Consider the following 18830-nt stretch of genomic DNA (forward strand, 5'->3'; position numbering starts at 1 on the left):
TGTATTGCATGCTGTGGAATTCCCAGATTTTGGAATTGAAATTTGGGCCAGATTTAATCAGATTACTAAGAAACATGAGTAGTCTCTTCAGACATAGGAGTTATATACATAAAGTGGCAATATGATCATCACTAAGGTTTCTTTCAACAATAACATTTTTGAAGACTCTAAGAAATAGTGACTTTTTCTCAGCTCTAAAATCCTGTAATTTTCCATTTGTCTATTTAAGATACATTTAGACACTTTAGTGATATTAAAAAGTTCATTTTATAAATAAGCTCTTTAAATAATGAAACTTTAAAATATGTGATAAAGCATGGTGATAGTTGAATTGGTGGTATTTTCTCTTTCTTTATGGTACCTAAAATAATGACATGCCACACAATCAGTACTGCCTTAAAGTCAATATAAGATTCAGAAACTATAAAAATTAGAAGGCAGTTCCAGCTCTCAAGATATTCATAACTTGGAAGGGGGAATAACAAGCAAAAAGATTTGTATGTTTAAGAAAGAAAAAAAATAAGATACTAAACATAATATGGAAAGAAGATAATGAGACCTGATGCAAGACAGAAAAAAGACACAGATGTGTATAACGGACTTTGGACTCAGAGGGAGAGGAGAGGGTGGATGATTGGAGAATGGATTCTAATGTATACTGTCATGTAAGAATGAATGCAGTCATGTCTGACGTAGGGTGAGCTTGCTTGGGCAGGTGCAGGGATGACCAGAGAGATGTGGGGGAGGGGAGGGTTCATGTGGGAAGCATTAAGAAAAGATAAAAAAAAAAAAAAAAAAAAAAAAAAAAAAAAAAAAAAATACAATAAAAAAAAAATGAAAAAAAAAAAAAAAAAGAAAGAAAGAAAGAGATCACATTAGGAAAGGCTGCATGGAGGAAGTAGCCTTTGAGAAGGGCCTCAAAAAACCAATAGGATTCCAACTGGCAGAGATGAGAGGAGTAGGAATAATAGCAAAAAAATAGCTTCAGGAATATGGGCACTTCTAGAGAATGATGAATAGCACATTTTGATTCAAGGGTTTATTAACCCTTTCTGGCTTTAAGAATTTTATGAAAGCTATGAACCCAATTCCTAGAAATAAAAGCACAAATTTCATAATCGAAGTTTTTTGCATACTCTTTCTGGAGATTTCCCATTACAGGTAGCATAAGGGAGATGAGAGGAAAGCAGCCTTGCAGTACATCCCATGAGAGCTGGTGCAGGTGATCAAGGCTACAGCAGACCCTTTTCTGAAGGAGAGATTTGGACCTGACTGCATTTGGGAAGAATGGTAAAAGAAATGGAATCAAGACTGAGGGGGACACAGGGACACGTCTAGGTTACTCATCCAGAGATTAAAAGAGCTGTGATACCTTAGGGAATCATTTCTAGCTGACTGGATGATACAGGTTTGCAGCTGATGTTATGGTGTCTAGAAAAGTTACCTGGGAAATGAAATGTTTGGGTTTAAAAGTATGCCAGGACCTGACTGGGGAGTTTGACTACCCCCACTGTATTTTATGCTTAATTCAGGAAAGAATGGGACATGATGCAGATTTCTGAGGAGAATGAACATTCACAGCTGTGGTTTAGGAAAATGAATATTCAGAGCTTTGGTTTAGGAAAATCAATCTTAAGGGTTATGGGTGTGTGGGGGAGGCCAAGGCCATTTAGGAGTTCATTGCAGTTGGCTTTTATATACTTTAAATACATCCTATTTATTCAGTTCCCCTTCTGTCCTCGCCACCCACTATTTGCAGAGCCAGGACTTCAGTAAGCATTTGGTGGTGCTTGCCGAATTGAAAATAATAAATTTACTTTGAGGGTCCCCTTGTAATGACCCTATTACTCACCAGATGGCACCATTACAGCATTACTTACAGATCAGGCTTCCTTCTAAAGCACAGTACTTTCAAGCAGAATATGTTTCTTTGAGGGAATTCACCTTGGGACAATCTAGAGGTGATGGGGCAGGGGGGTGGCAGTGGAGTAGATGGTAGCTAGAATGAAAAATTCAAGAATTCTCTTTCTACACTGTAAATCAACTAAACCTCAACTTTTAAAAATAATAACTTTTGTACTTTTACATATTATTTATTATTGCAACAGAGTATCTTGGCTGAATTTCTATTCCTAGGCATATAGATGGCGAAAGATGCTTAGAAAAACATGCCTTTTCAAAGATGCCAGCAGTTTTCTGTCTAGTAAGAAGTAGCAAAGAGTCAGACATGACTGAGCGACTGAACTGAACTGAACTGAAGAAGTATTCGACTTAAATATATCTGGGAAAGAACTGTCCTTTCGTTCTGGGAATACTTGTAGGTGAGCCATTTTGTTATACATATCAAGCTGAGACCATACGCTGGTGAAATTGAGGCCACCTAAAACTGTATATTTATATTGCAAGCCAGTTTGCATCTTAGAAAAATAATGATTTCCCTAGAACAGATTTTAATTGCACCATGTTAGAGTTGTAGTTTATTTCTATGAAGTTGCATGTTTTCATTTTGAGATTCAGAGCTAACCCTGAGAAATTTCCTGAGATAGGAGTGCCAGAAACAAAGACTTGTGACTACGTACGTGCAGTTTTGCATTGAGCTCAGACCTGAAGTGCAGCACAGTTATAGAGGCGGCGGGACCATCGCCTCACTGCCACACATCAGCAGTGCCCTGACAAACTCCCGAGTACTAGAAGACTTGCATGTAATGCTAGACAAGATTCTTAGCACATTCTAATGGGTGTCAATATAATTTGAATTTGTTGAATAAAGTGGTGAATAATCAGATTTATGCAGACTTCAATTCAGTATAGGAAATACTTTAGAGGCCCCAGGAGACAAAGGTGTTATCAGTTCAGACAGGGTCATTTCTTTGGTATTTTTTCAAATTAAAAACCCTCATTACCATTTATTAATAGTTAAGTGATTCTTACCTTTTTACTTAATTCTTACATTTTAGAATTAAATTGAAATAATAGATCTCTCTAGAGACTATACATACACAATTTTGCATTCAATTTCAAGGGGTTGGGGCGCCCTGAAATTCAACAGTGACCCCATGCACGAGTCCCAGGTTAGAAATCTCATGTGAAACTGATTCATCAGATGCATTATAAGGAAGAAATGCCAGAGGAGAGTGGGGAGTCTGAAGAAGGGGGGAAGGAGGTGGGAGAGAAACCCGTGCTGTGTCCCTCTGGGATGTTGGTGCAGGTCACTGAAGACAGTTGAAGAACTGCTTTTTCTGGGGAGATTTTTACCTATTTGGACTTGAGAGGAATCGCTAGAGACATTCTGGGGGCCCTGGGCTAAGGGACTGATGACACATTTTGGATAGTAGGCATAGGAAGAATTGAATTGGCGTCAACGGTTAAAGGGCTCAACCAGACCATTCTACAGGTACTGAAGGGCTAAGGTGCCTTGAGATTCACGTTGTACTCTGCAGAATCTAAGCTACAGACAACAGGGAAGAGGCATAAGAATGGGGCTGTGTCAGGGAATATCTGGGAACATCAGCTTCTTCCTCTAAAGAAGCATGTGCAGAAGGCCATCTTCTCTGTGCCATTATTGTATTATCACCCACTAGACTCTGAAAGGTCACTAACCAAAACCAGATCGGGAATTACTTGTTCCAACTGAGAAGATGAAAACTGAGTGAAACTAACATTACTTCCTTTTCAGGACTCTAAGACTCTTGACTGAGGACATAAAGGATTCCTTTCTCTGAAGATGAAATAGAGCAATTAGTGGAGTGGGTTCCCATCTAGGGTTAAGTCAGAAGATCTGGGTTTAAGTCCTGGTTATGCAAAGTACTAGCTGTATGACCTTGACTAAGTCTTGGAGTCTATTTCTAGAACTGTTAAGTGAAAATAATAATAGTGTCTACTTCATATGGTCATTGGGATATAAAATTGGGCACAATGTCTGGCACAGAGTAAGTGTTCAATATATGATGGCTATCATTGTTTTTGGTGCTGAATGCTGGAACTGTAACAGAAAACTATCTTCCAGCCCTCAGGGACACTTCCTCACTAATATATTTTAGCTGCCCTCTCTAAGGCCCCAGCACATATTCCCTAACCACTGCACAACTCAAGCCATCCTCTGGTCATCCTATGTGTACAAAAGTTGGCTTTAAGACCTTTTTGACCCATAATTACAGGATATTTATGAAGAAAGGCCATGTAAGCTTGGGAATCTCATCATCCCCTTGACTGCCCTGAATGATAAGAGTTCTTTAGGTAGGGAAGGGTTATATTAAACTAGAACCTTCCCTAAATAACTGTGTTTTCCCAGAGGAGCCAGTCAACACCATCACCCCCTACCCCAAGAGAGCTATAAGAAAACTAACATTTGCATAAGATTTCTCAGATGTCTTATTATCTTTCTCAAAAATTTTTGTCCCCATTTTACACAGACAGAAACTGAGTCTCAAGCAAGGAACCAAGTCTCAAGCAGTCATTTACTGTTGGATCTGAGACTCATTGCCAGTGCCCTTTCCACATCTCTGTAGCAACCAGCTGCAGAAACACACATACATATATGCACATACCTACATGCATACATACACACATTTGTAGGTACAAGCATACACACACACAGCACCCCAGCTCATTATTCTCCCAAATTTTGTTTGAGCACCCTTAAGAAGGCTCCAGTGCCCAAGGGAGCAGACTAGAGCTGATGTCAGGCTAAGCTCCAGGGTGGACACCTTACCGGCATTCTCCACTAGAGGCCTGAGGCAGTTTTTGTGGTTCCCTTTGTGATGTGTCACTCTGCCAGAGATCCCAGGCAATCCCTCCTGAACAATGCCCCCTCCCTACCCCTCCCATGAAACAGGTGTCTTGCCTACCATTTCAGGACTCCACTTTGGAAATCATCTCCTGGGAACCAGGTGCTCCACTGAAAAGTCTCCTGCACATCTGGAGTTCTGGCTACTAAAAAACCCTTGTTTGGGAATCGCAACATGTACCCTCTCCTTCCTCAGTCCAGCTTGAGGTCAAGGTCCAGGGCGGAAGTGACAGCAGGTAAAGATGGCAATGCATATCCCAGTCAGGGCAGGGACAATCAACTCCTTAGAACCAGAGGCAAGAAGAGAGGAGGGAAGGCATGGTCCCTGTAGTTCCCACTAAGCCTGTGTCCATGCAGTGGGTCCAGAAGCCCCACCCTGCCATTGCCCTAGTACCAGTCAGCAAGGAGGGGAGATGACGCCTCTTTATTAAGGTTAACACCAAGGAAAGCATTGAGAACGAATACACAGAGGAAGAGGAAGGGCACACAAAGTCACCACTTGAGGAGGTGGGAGGGAGGCATATCAGTTAGGAACCTCAGGACAGCCACATGCTTCATGCCCTGGTTGTGGGGGAAAAGAGAGGAGAGGGGAAAGCGTCATGAGAGCCTGGGGCTCACAGAAGGTCTGAAGCCCCCTGAACCTAACACCAGAGCCAAAAGCCCTGCCCCTCAGGGCTCACACACTACTGCACAGGTCAACACACATAATGCACACAAGACATTATGGAGGCAACACCGAGAGTCAGCGGGCAGGGAAGTATTGACAGGAAAAGGAACTGAAGTTAAGCAGGTATAGCCAGCAGAGAGACAGTTTTCGGCTGTGGCCCCCAAGAGTCCCTCAAATGTCCCCTAAATCTGGGCTGTTGCTGAGCACCACCCCCAAGTCTCTGCCTGTGAACTGGGCTCTTTGTTCTCTAAGCCCCAGTGAGTGGATAAAGCAATCCCAGATGAAGTCAGTGACAAGGCAGATCCGCTCCGCATGCAAAATCCTAGAGGTTGAGCTATAATGTCTTCATGCACATTCAGAGCCAGCTCCTCCCAGCCCAGGGGCCCTCGGAACCCCATTCACCCAGATTCCTAGGGCTGCAGTTCCCTCCTCAAGCTTCTTTTACCAATCAGCAGCCGCAGAGGTCTGTGAGGGGGAGAGGCTTCTGCAGAACGCTGAATAGCTTGGATTTCATCAGAAGGGTAAATTTTCTGTTGCCAGAACAGAATACCCCCAATTCCTTAATTTCTAGGTAAATCGTTAGAGATTTTTTGCCATAGTCCTAGATAAGTCCTTTTTCAGAATAGAAAAAGCAGAATTTTATTTACACAAGTCAGGGGTTCTCCTGTTGGCTGGGGCGGGGGAAAGGGCAGGGTAGGGGATTGGATGGGAGTCCAGAGGTGGGCGCTTCCTCTCCCGGAACCTCACCTTTCCGCAGTTTGCTACTTCTTGCTTGGTGAGGCAGAAAGAATTCTTGATGCTCCCAAAGTCCTTCACCCTGTAAATGCTTCCTCAAGGAAGTCTCTTCTGCCTGACCCACAAGAGCAGCGGTCGAAGTGAAGCACGCTGCATCGCGCCGTTCAGTCCCCTCATGCACTCGGAAACCCAAAGTCAGCCCGGGAAAGTAGTGCCCCCTCGGAGTCCCCTCACAGAGAGGCCTCGCCCTCCAGCTGCAGCAGGGTAATGTCGGGCAGATCGAGGGGCTCCACAAGTGGCCCGTCCCCCCCCAGAAGGCCAGCACAGGGGCTCTCCGGGCGCTCACAGTGACTTGTGGGTGTGGCGGAGCTGGGCATCTCCTTTTCTTCTTCATCGTCGTCCTCCTCGTCCTCTGGATCGCGACCCAGCAAACCGCTGTCCCCGATCCCAGGCGAAGGGGTCTCCGGATCTCGGCGAGCGCCCTGGAAGTTCCCCTTGCTGCCGACCACGCCCAGGCCACCCTGGCGGGGCGCGGTGGTCATAATCTGGCACATGGAGACGATGGCTCGCTGGTTGGCGCACACGTCGTCCGAGAGCACCTGGATGTGCGAGGCCTGCTCGTCCAGGGCCCCCCGCATGGCCCTCACGTCCTCAAACAGGGCCTGCAGCTGGGCCTTCAGGTGCTCCATCAGTTCCTTCATGCCGCCGTTGTACTCCCCGGAGATCACGTCCCCCACGGCCGGCACGGTGGACACCTCGAGAGGGGCCGGCATATCGCCGCCGTCCTTGGTCATGATCTCCAGCAGACCTTCCTCCATTGAATGGCAGAAGCGGGCGGTGGCGGCTCGGGGTCCGGTCCAGCCCGGCCTCGGGGTGGGGGAAGGTACGGGGAGGGGGAGAGGTGCCCGGAGGGGGTGGGAGGAGCCGAGGGAAGAGGAGGCTCCAGACAGAGGTGGAGAGGTGAGTCCCGGGCGGGGGGTGCCGGCAGAATCTGGAGAGGCCGGGAAGAGACGGCGGAACAAGGACCGGGCTACAGTCCCAGGGCCGGCGTCTCTCCCGCTCGCCCAGGGGCGAAAGCGCCTTGCCCTGCCTCGACTCCTGAATTGCACCCGTGTCAGCGCCTCCCTCTGGGCGCCAAGAGCGTCAGGTGCCCGCCGGTTCCCTGGGTCACAGGAGCGCTCGCACAGGGGCCCAGGTTGAGGCCGAGGCCAGCAGCGGGTCGACCTCGGGACTCCCCTCGGCCGCTAACTGGGAGCGCTCGCGAGTGTGGTTGGAAGTGACAGGGGCGGGTCTCCCAGCGGCGCCGCGGATGCTCCTCTGTTTCCAAGGCGACGCACTGCACGTAAAAGACGTGTGTCTCCATGGCAACCAGGAAGTGGAGCAGAAAAGAGAGGACAGCTGGGAAGCTGCAGTGGGGCTCTGGATTCTGAGCTTGCGGTTGGAGCGGGAGGGGAGGGGACGCTGCAGTGGCCTCAGCTGAGGCTGAAAGAACGTGTGGCCGCAATGTTTAATAGGGAAGCATGAGAGAGCAGTTTGCTGCATAAATCCCCAGGTCGGGGAGACATCGTCCCTCCTCTACTCTGGGTAGTAGTCACCGAGCGAGACTACCCTGGAAGGATATTCACCTGCCCGCATTCCTTCCTCTGAGAATGGCGTTACAGCCGAGTCCTGCTTCTCTAACCTCCTGCAGGAAGCAGAGAGGATAGAGAGGCCGATGCTATTACCCAGACTTGAGCTGGGATGCGCGGGCGCCCTAGAGCCGGCCCCGCCCGGCCTTCGCGGTGCAGATGCGCAAGAGGGCACTACGGAGGTTTCCGTCACTCCCTTCTGCTTCTGCAGTAAATCAGCCCTCGCTGTCGATAAGATGGTATCGAAGCCGAGAAAAGACGGAATTCCCTCCCATAATAGACCCAATCGCTCCTACCCAGGGCACTGGGGGTTCTTTCAGGACGGTGAGGCAAAGTGCTTCAGTTTTGAGAAAGAAAACTCCGTAAGAATAGAGATTTTTGTCTCCTCCGTGTCCTCCAGGACGGAATCCCCAGCACTTAAAATAGAACCTGGCGCATAGTGAGTAAATACTCGATACATTTGTTGAATGAATGCTTTAACAAGGACCACTGTGTCCCATTCCCTTGTCCAGAACTCTCCAGCTCACAGGTAGTGGCTTTTAGGAGGCCTGAATTCAATTTTGTCTCGGCCATTTATTAGTTCAGAGACCTTGAATAAATCGTTTTTCTCATCTGTTAGTGGATCGGACTGTATAATATTTGGTAATATTATTTCTGACTCTGAGGAACACTGCGTCCGCTCACAGTTGAAAGGGTAAACTGTCGACAACGTGTGGAACGGATGGCGGGAAGGCCCGGTGGTGTGGGGGGATTATGTAAGGGTAATTCCCTGTCCCCAGGCCCAGCGTCCAGGTACAGACATGCAGTGAGTGTTTCAACCTTTGTGACAACTCCTTTCTCTTTTTGAAGAGTGGAGTGGGAAAGGAGGAGGAGGAAGAAAAGTGGAATTTAATATATTTACAGATGACTTCAGATTGAAAAGCAAACAATACCTGGGCAGCAGCATACTAATAATGACCTTAATAAATTGGAGAAGCCAAGTGATCAGAAACCACAAATGAAGTTCACAAGAAGAAATAAATTTGGGGAAGAGAAATGATGTAACACTTCAAGATGGGGAAGAGCTGGTTTTGGGTGAGTGTTTTGTATACTAGTGGTTCAGTGATAGCGATGGGTTACTTTGAGGTTTCCCTTGTTGCATACTCTCGTGATGAGGGGTGGGGCTGGCCCAGAGAAACTTTGCTGGCACTAAAGAACTTTTTGACTTATTCCTTGTCTTACTGCTATTAAAATAGAAATAAGTTAAAAAACAAATAAGTAAGAAGAAGCGGGCAAGTATCCTAAACAGTAGAATGTTTAAGGCATTGTTAGTATAATAAAGTATTATATAACCCTTAAAATTTTGATATTCCAAAACAAATGTATGAACAAATTTTAAAAACCTATTTATGTTCTATATATTGTATTTTCTATCCTTGCTCATTCTGTCTTTCTTTCATTCCACAAACTTATGACTCTCACCTTGGTTATCATCCCCACCTCTATCATGTGCCCCCCAGGGTATTCTTAAAGCTGAGAAGAAGACAGAAATGCTTTTCCTTGGTTTCCCTAAGCACAGCCAAAGTGCACTGTTATCCGCAAAAACAGACTTTACCAAAAAGGAACTGTAGGAAAGCTAGAAATATACAAGACATACAAAAACAACAACTGAGCTTCCACAGCATGAGTTTCTGATCATACTCTAGCAAGCATATTTTTAGGGCTTATGGGTTCAACCCTGTGTATGTGTGTTAGTCGCTCAGTCATGTCCAACTCTTTGCAACCCCATAGACTGTAGCCTGCAAGGTTCCTCTGTCTATGGGATTCTCCAGGCAAGAATACTGGAGTGGGTTGCCATTTCCTTCTCCAGGGTCCAACCCTGCTGTTCATCTTTCCCTGGAGGCCTTTGCTATAGTCAGAAAAAAAAAAAAAAAAACTGACATGATTTTCAAATTTTTGCCTAGATCTGTAGCTTCACATCTCTTGACCAGCACTTCATATGGATGATTTCACCTTGCTAGCTCCCTCACTCTTCAGAGAGGTCCTTGCTTTCTACCTACAAAGACTAGCCCTGTCCCCAGTACAGGGCCTTGCACATTAGCCTTAACCTTACATTAAATACAGTCCCCATGCAGTAGGACCTGGGTTATGCCATCATACAAGGCCCTTTGCCACTATTGTTGAGGATACCATATATGTCAAGGCTTTCAGCATAAGATTACATCATGCTGCCCAGAGCCGCTGGCATGAGGTCTGCTGAGAGTTCGGGGGGTCTGAGCCTAGAGGGAGGGGAAATTACTGGAGAAGCACGAAAGAACATGGGAAACAGTGCAGAGATCAAGGGTGTGGCTGATCCAGTCAAGTTCCAGGTCAGATATTTGAGAGCCAAGGGTAGGTGGGATCTGGGGGTGTGGACTAGTCACAGGACTTGAAAATACAAGGAGACAATTGATGCCTCAGATTCAGAACCAGATAATTTTAGGAATTCTGTGGGGAGTTGACCTAAGGGGAAATAGGAGAAGGGTCTAGTCTCAGAAAAGCAAGGGGGCAGATGCAGAGAGTGGAGCAGAGCCTCAGTCAGCTGGCTGGGTTACGGAACTGAGCTCTCTGGAAGTCAGGGTCCTGGGGTTTGTTGAGTGGGTCCATCCCCAAGCTGAATGGGTACTCTGGCCACATCACTAGAGTATTCACACACAGCAAGAAAACAATAACCCTTGTGTACTCTTCTCTGCTTCCTGCCTTTTTCTTGTCCTCTGGGAATCAGCTTAGCTTTTCTATTTCTTCATCCCAATCTTATCAGACTATGGTGGGGCGGGGGGAAAGAGACTCCATGCTGCATCGGTAAAAAGTCCCCATCAGCTACATCTAGTTCCAAGCCTTGAATTCTCACTAAACCTGTGATTCTTAGTAGTCTCTGCCATTTTCCTCCATCTGCTATCTTGTATATCTCCAGTCTTTATTTTATATAACTTGTGTACTTTTTGCACTATAAATCCAGCAATCGTAATGAAGCTGCTAGCTTGACTCAGATCTAGAATGAGGGTCAAAGTCAAGGAACAGCTGACTGCTGCACCACAGGTCTGCAATCCCAGACAGTGCTCCCCAAATGTAAATTTTATGAAGCTGAGTTGCCTTGCAGCCCATCTCAGCATGATACCACATTCAAAAGAAACACATCTAATAACCAAAAAGAATTAAAAAGCAATTGAGATTTTTATTATGGTCTTTGGAAAAACTCTAAAGGGGTTTACATTCTTAGCACAGAGCAAAACATCTTAAACTTCTCTCCCCTCCTGCTCATCTTGCTCACATGACCATAGCTGCTGCTACCCTTCTCTCTCCTTTCTCCCCAAACACCTCCAAACTTCCACTCAAGCCCAGCCCTTGCTTTTTCACTCCCCTGCCCCCTTTACTTCTTGATCATATTCCTTTTCTTTTCTAGAAGAAGTTCCTTGTCCTTTTCAGCTCTTTTGATTCTGTCTCTCAATCCCCTGATCTGCACAGGTACCAGGAGCCCCAGCTGTCAATGACAGGGGTCTCCTTCCAAGAGGATAAGAAAGATCAAGAGACTGAGAATACTCACATTGTTGTGTTTGTCTGTCACGTAGACTAAATTTTCTCAGCATGAGAGAGTGGTTTGCCTGGTGTTACAGCCAACGTGTTTGCTCATCTCCTCCACACTTGTACAGAGGAAATGGGCATGATCGTTTGCAAGAATCCTAAACCATATGAGCCTCTGACTGAAGGGAGTGGGGTCCACGTGTTCACACTCTCTGATGTCCCTACTGTCACAGACATGGTTATGAGGTGACATACACAGATACACACAGTCATACTAAAGGCCTGAGCTAGACTTTCAGTTGCTTGCTTTGTGCCTTCAACCTAATATTAGGAATCCCAAAAGTCCCCCCTCCCCATTTCTTTCTCACTCATATTAACTTTACTCAGAGCAAAAATTCCAGGGGAACTTTCTAAATTCTCACACAGTTTGCAGTACCACTGAAACTAATGTGTCATTTCAGTTAAACCCTGCTTGGCTGGTTTTCTTCATTGTCCACTGCAACCGCTTCTCTTGCATCAGCACTTGCAAAGGCTTGTTCACCTTTCGGTGCACGTTTAGTTATTTATCCTGTGCCATGCTAGACGTGACTAGTTCTAGTCCAGGTTTCACCGGGCAATTGGCCATAGATGCAGACATTCCAAGATGACCTCTGGTGCAGGGTCTCATGTACCCTCCTCATGCATCCTCTCCATGTATCTTCTGCCCCCAGAAAGTTGCCCATAGCTTAGGGCCTGGTTTGTCCCCAAGTCAGTATCTTTATCAGGCATGAATAACGTTGCATCACCTGAGAGCACCCACAGTTTCTGGTGCCATGGTGCAATTTTTCTTGGCAAATTCCCTCTCCCAGAATATCAGTCAAATTTGGAGGAACTTATGCCCAAGTGTCTGGACAGGGTACGGACTACGGTATGTCTACTTCTGACTTCTCTTCCATTTAAAGAATTTTTAGAAATTGACTTATGCAGACTTCCAGTTCCCTTCTCACCTGTCATATCTTTCTCCCTCTGACTTCTCTTCCATTTAAAGAATTCTTAGAAATTGACTTATGCAAACTTCCAGGTCCCTTCTTACGTCTCATATCTTGAGAAAGTCCGTAGACAATTTATCCAAAAATGTTCAGGTCTCACTCTTACTAATGCCTCTACTTATGCTCTCTCCAGACTTCTCAGAAGCCCTAAAAGTACAATTGAAAGTGGTTCCTACCACTTCCCTTTTGCTTTGAGGTGGTATTCTGAGGGCCAGCAAGGCACTGACAGCTGCACTAGTAGAGCACCCACTGAGAGGGTGCACTGTGGTTCTAGTCAACACACACGACCACACTAGTATTTGTGACTGTGTCATGAACAGGGTCCCCCAAATGTAATCCACATCTTCAAAGGACCACAATGGTGCTGCACCGTAGGCAGAAGTGAGGAGAAGGGCCCTTTCTCCAACTTTTTCGCTGAGGCCCTGAAGCCCCTGGTTTAAAAGTCTTACAGGAAACCAGCTCTATCTTCTGTGGTCAACCACACACTCACAGTTTACAGATGCAGTGCCTGTTTTGTTTGTTTCAAGGCACAAGGATCCCCTTCACTCTAGAACTCTCTAGTCCCTCTGCTTTATACATCTCCACAGTCATTAACATCTGTGATACTGTATTTTTACTTGTTTGTTTATTTATATGTTTATTTATTGTCTTTCACCCCCCACTAGGTGTGAAGTGAAAGATCCCTAAAGAGCCATTAGGGCAGAGGTTTGGTTTTGCTCACTGCCTGGTACCTGGGAGGTGCTCAATAAATATTTGTTGAATAGATGAATGAATGAATCCGTACCTAGAAAAATAAACATCCCCCTTAAGGACACCTAGCCTGCAGAGCTCCAACTCTGCCTTATCTTAGAGAGCAGGTTATCTATGGTTTCAGCCATCTACTTCTATGATCTGTGGCTTATGTTCACACAATTCAATGGCCCTTTTAGTGGCTTTCCTTGAATAAAGGAATACTTACTATAAGACACATGGAAGTCCCCACCTCTTGCAAAACAGAAAAGTACTTGTAACTTTGGAATAAGAATTGCCATATAGCCAGCCACCCACTGGAATCCCCAGTGGCATATTCCGCCACCATCCCCATGAGAGTGTCAAAGGTTGGGGCCAAGTTTTAGTCCAATGTCAAGGTCAGAGGATTGCATGCTCTCCCCTCCCCTCAAATATTTGAGAATGGAATGATGCCAAGCCTGCATCCTGTATGTCACAGAGAAATCCTGATTTATACTCTTATTCTACTATAGACAGGCTTCAAAAAAGTACCCTGCCACTGGTTATAAGATTGCTAGCTAACTGAGAAGGATATTATTAATAAAAAGATTACTATGCTATAAAGTTAGGGTTTCTCTTCCCTTTGAGTTCCTGAGCTGATAGACTAGTAATTTAGTGTAATGTTAGCCCAGAGTACTTTATACTATAAAAAAAAATTGAGGCCTTTTTGTCCTCTGCTTATCCCATCCTTACTTATGTTATAAAAACAAAACAAACAAAAACTCTCCACATTGATCAAATATATAAAAGACATGAAGATCAGTTTTTCCAGGATAGTAAAATCAAATTAAAAACCAAACATCAAACATAGATCAGAAAAGCAATATTCCAGGAATTGAGGTTAGTCTTCAATCAATATTAGCAGGACAATTTCAATAACAACTTGCTATTCTCAACAGTGTTATCTAGGTCTCTAAGAAGCAGAGGGCAGTTTCACTGGTAATTGCCCAGAACAAATGCATTAATCTGGAACTCAGTTCCCCTCAGAGGGTGATCCTGAGTCACATATCTAATCTCCCGTTCATCCCATCTCATCTATCACCATATCACACACACTTCCAGGTGCCTCATATTTTATTAAAAATCAATTCCAGCTTACCAGGGACATTAATGGCTTTTGCTTTTCAACAGAACAATGAGTACCATCTGAGACACTTGCAGGTGTGAAAGACAATAAACTGCCCACAATTTTACATTATTAGATCATTGAAATCACTGGTGTTTCCATTGTAATGAGATCTCTGGGACATAAGGTCTCTCTGCTTCATGCTTGTGGATTTTTATTAGTGTTTCGGGGGCATTCTTTTCATAAAAAGAGTAATTAAGGAGACAGGTTCTAAGGAGATGGAGATGGAGCATGGAATGATACCAGGGCTATAATTTGAGTCTAAGGTCTAAGGGAATAAAGGAAATAATCAACAGAGATGAGAAAGAAGGAAAAGCTAAAAGGAGATCCTCAACAAATGTTAAACTCTGAAACCAGCACAGTGGATAGAGGGCAACATCACCTCCTGATTCTACTGAGGACAAGAAGCAAAATGAAGTATTTAAGCAAATTTTTTAGAGTACTTCTTGAGAGTGCCAGATAAGTGAGAGAAAGGAGCTTGAATTTCCTTTCTAGGAGGACTTGAAAACTGGGAGAGTCTTACTTGTCTGAGTTTAGCTTGGAAAAAGATAGGTTTATTTACCCTTGAGACCAGCTCTGTGACATTTTGGTATCCCACTGCCCACGTTTGAACCACAAACCCAAAGCTTAAAGAGTCCTGAAGTGACTGTGTATATCAAAATAAGATGTTTAGTAATCTCTGATCCCATAGTCCCTTCTCTAGCCCATTTCCTCCTCCCCTTTTCAATAGGCAGTGCCATCGTTCAGGCCCTGGTTATCTCACTCCTAGAGGAATGTGAAAGTTCCACTTGCAGCCTTTCCTCAGGCCCTCCCTTCATTTCTTCCTGCACATCACAGCATTCAGAGAAAGCTACCTTAAATTCAGGTTTGAGCCTGTTTTTTCACAGCTCAAATATCCCCGACTTCCCATAGCTTCCAGCCTCTTTCCCCTCCTTTCTGCTTCACAGCTTGCCTTCTAGACGCACATACACCTAGCACGCTTTCCTCCCTACTGCATTCATGCTGTTCTCTAAGTTTCCTCATCTTTTTTTCTCTTTCCTTTTCCTTTGGGCCTTTATTAATTGTGAAAATATAATGCAAATATATGAAAGTAAACAAACATAACACATAAAATTTAGTGAATAAAGGCAATAAATGCACAGTCATTCTCCCCAGGTCGGGAAATAAGAGTATTGCAGTCATCTTTCCTCCCCACCCCAGTCTCCCTCACTGCTGTGATGGGGTCAAAACTCTCCCTCCTGTGAGAAACCTCTATCTTGATTGCCATGATAATAATTGTCTTGCTTTTCTCTATAGTTTATCACATATTTATACATTGCTAAACAATATAGTGTAATTTTGCCTGTTTTTGAGCATTATATGGATGGAATCACAATGAATTTATTCATTCACTTGAACTTTATATGAACGGAACTATACATTTTATTGGTTTGTGTCTTGCTTCTTTTTCACATTATATTTGTCAAAGTCGTCAGCATTTTGGGGATACCTGTGCTTTGCTCATATTTGTTGTTCTACTGTATTCCACTGCATGAATATACTGCAGTGGATTTGTATTCTAATGCTGTGTTCTACTACTGGTGGACATTTCAGTTGTTTTAAAATTTAGGCTATTACGGGGTGAATATTTTAGTACATATCTTAAGGTGCATATAAAAATTTTTTTATAAAGTGTGTGCATACAGATGGATTTGCTAAATTATAAGATATGAGCTTCACTCTATTAGAAAATATCAAATTGTTCTCAAAAGCAGTTATAATAATTTACAGTCCACTAGCAGGGTGAAAGATCTCATTACTCCACATTCTCTCCAACATTTGGTATTGTCAGACTTTTAATTATAAATTTCTCTCTGATATAGTAATCCCAAGTGTCTAGACAGTGCCTGGCTCATAGTATGCATGCATTAAATATTTGTTGAATAAACTAATATTTCTTAATTTCCAAACATAGGAATTTTGTGGTTATCTTTTTATTGATAGCTTAACTCCATTGTAGTTAAAGAACCTTTCCTGTTCAATATCAATCTTTGGAAATTTGTTGGAATTTGTCTAATAGACAAGTTGTTTGTAATTGTTATATATATGCAACAAGGAAGAATATATGTTTTGCGTTTGTTGGATGCAAAGTTTAGAGACATCCATTATTACAAAATTTAGAACAAATTTATAAAATGATACCCTAAGTGATTTTTCTATATGTACTACAAATTACTAAAAAGAAGCTTTTTAATCTTTCACTACATTTGTGAATTTATCCTTCTGATAAATTTTTTGTAGTTCTGATAATTTCTGCTTTATATATTCTAGTGCTGTGCTGTAAGTATGATTTGAAATTTTAAATTATCATATTTTCCTGGTGACTTGAACAATTTCCATTATTAGTCAGTTTTCTTATTCACCACTAATGCTTTTGCCTTAAAGTGACTGATATGAATATAGCTATATCAGCTTTCTTTTGAATGGGGTACATGATTTCTCCTTTTTCATTTTTTTTACTTTCAACTTCCAACGTTTTAAGCCTATTTCTGATAGCTAGCATGTTTTGTTTTGCTTTTTGTCCATTTTGTCAGCCTTTTCTTTTATCTAGCTCATTTAGTACAGATATATTTAGTATTAATAATTTGGATTTAAACCAAATTTGTGGATTTATCTATTTTTCATTTCTGTTGGGTTTTGCTTCCTATATTTTAAAGTTATTTTATTAGATATTTAACAGTTTAGGATTGTTTTGTCTTTTTGCTGAATTGACCACTAAAATCATTATGAAATGGCCTTTCTTTATTTCTAGTAAAATTCATCCTCTTTACTTGGTTCAATATTCAAGGAGCCACTTCAGCTTTTCTTTTTAGTGTTTGCATGCCATATACTTTCCTTTTTTCTTCCTTTTCTCATGTCTGTGCCTTTACATGTTATGTAGCTTTCTTGTAGACAGAATGTACTTGAGTTTTACTTTATCCAACCTGACCATCTCTACCCTTTAATTGGAATGTTTAGATCATTTATACTTATTATAACTGTTAATAGATTGGGTTGCAATCTATCATTTGCTGTTTTGTTTTCTATTTGTCTTATCTTTTCTTTGTTTCTTTTTTCTTTTTTCCATTCCAGTGTTTAGACTAAGCGAACCTTAAAATTATTTTTTTTTTAACCTTGGGTTTTGGCTTTTTAGTTCTTGCTTTTCTCTTTGTTTTGTTTTGTTGTTAATGCTTTAGAGCAGTTCTTTTCCAGTAGAATTTTCTGTGAGGATGGAATTCTACATCTTGATTGTTCAGGATGGTGACCACTAGCCATGTATGACTATTCCAGACTTGAAGTATAGTTAGTGTGACTAAGGAACCGAGTTTTAAATTTCTATTAATTTTAATAGCCAAGTGTGTTGTATTAGACTGTGTCATTCAAGAGTTTACAATATACATCCTTAACTTGTCACAATGTAAGAACCTTACAATGACATACTTTCATCTTCTTTTTGGTTCTGTTGTCACACATATTACTTCTATATAAGTTTAAAACCTGAATGCACTTTATTTTTACTTTAATCATTTACCTTCTTAAGAGATAAAATTTGAGAAAAATATTTTACCTAGTATTTATCAATTTTTGCATGGTCTATTCCTTTGTGTTGATCCAAATTTTCATGTTATTTTTTTTCTGCCTGAAGAACCTCATTTAGCATTTCATCTGTTTGTTTAAAATGGTCTTTATTTCATCTTTATGTGTGAAAGATATTTTCTCTGGGTAAAAAATTCTGGGTTGACCCTTGTCTTCACTTTGCATAGCTTTTTAAAGAACTCTGTGGTTGCTATTTCCTTTGTTCTTCTGTAGTTGGGGGATGGCAAACTTTCATGTAAAGTTCCAGGTAGTCTTTTAGGTTTTTGCAAGCTGTATAGTCTCTCTTAAAACTACTCAACTCTGTCATTGTAGAACAGAAGCAACCATAGCGATATATAAATGAATGCAGGGGGCCTGTATTCCAACTAAACTTTGTTTATAGAAACAAGAGGTGACTCAGATTTGCCCCATGGTCATGGTTTGCCAATCCCTGCTCAGTATGTAATTTGTCTCGGGAACATCTTTATCCTTGGTTTTTAGCAGTTTGATTATGATGTACCTTGGCCTGGTTTTCTTTAAACTTATTTTGCCTGGCTTTCATTGACCTTTCAAATTTTGAATTTTTTAGCCATTATTTCTTTACATATTTGTAAAGCTCCTAGCTCTTCTGGGGCTTCCCAGGTGGTGCTAGTGATAAAGAACCAGCTGCCAATGCAGGAAATATAAGAGATGTGAGTTCAATCCCTGGGTTGGGAAGATCCCCTGGAGGAGGGCATGGCAACTCCATGTATTCTTGTCTGGAGAATCCCAGGGACAGAGGAGCCTGACAGGCTACAGTCCATAGTGTTGCAAAGAGTCAAACATGACTGAAGTGACAACATGCAGGCACAGCTCTTCTGAAACTTCAGTTACATGTATGTTAAACTGCTTGATATGTCTCACAGATCACTTTTGCTCTGATCCTTTCTTTTTCTGTATTTTTTTCCTCTGCTTCATT

General features: G+C 42.7%; 1 protein-coding gene across 1 annotated transcript; it reads right to left on the minus strand.

Annotated features, from left to right (window-relative positions):
- CCDC184 (coiled-coil domain containing 184) lies at positions 5192-7529 on the minus strand. Its single transcript, XM_013963834.2, has one exon. It carries the CDS (start codon positions 7004-7006, stop codon positions 6419-6421), a length of 588 nt encoding a protein of 195 aa, XP_013819288.2. The 5' UTR covers positions 7007-7529; the 3' UTR covers positions 5192-6418.

Source organism: Capra hircus, chromosome 5, assembly GCF_001704415.2.
Source record: "Capra hircus breed San Clemente chromosome 5, ASM170441v1, whole genome shotgun sequence".
NCBI classification, from domain to species: domain Eukaryota; kingdom Metazoa; phylum Chordata; class Mammalia; order Artiodactyla; family Bovidae; genus Capra; species Capra hircus.

What these genes read in the sequence shown, in the direction of transcription:
- CCDC184 (XM_013963834.2), bottom strand. Translation starts at nt 7,006, where the DNA reads ATGGAGGAAGGTCTGCTGGAGATCATGACCAAGGACGGCGGCGATATG.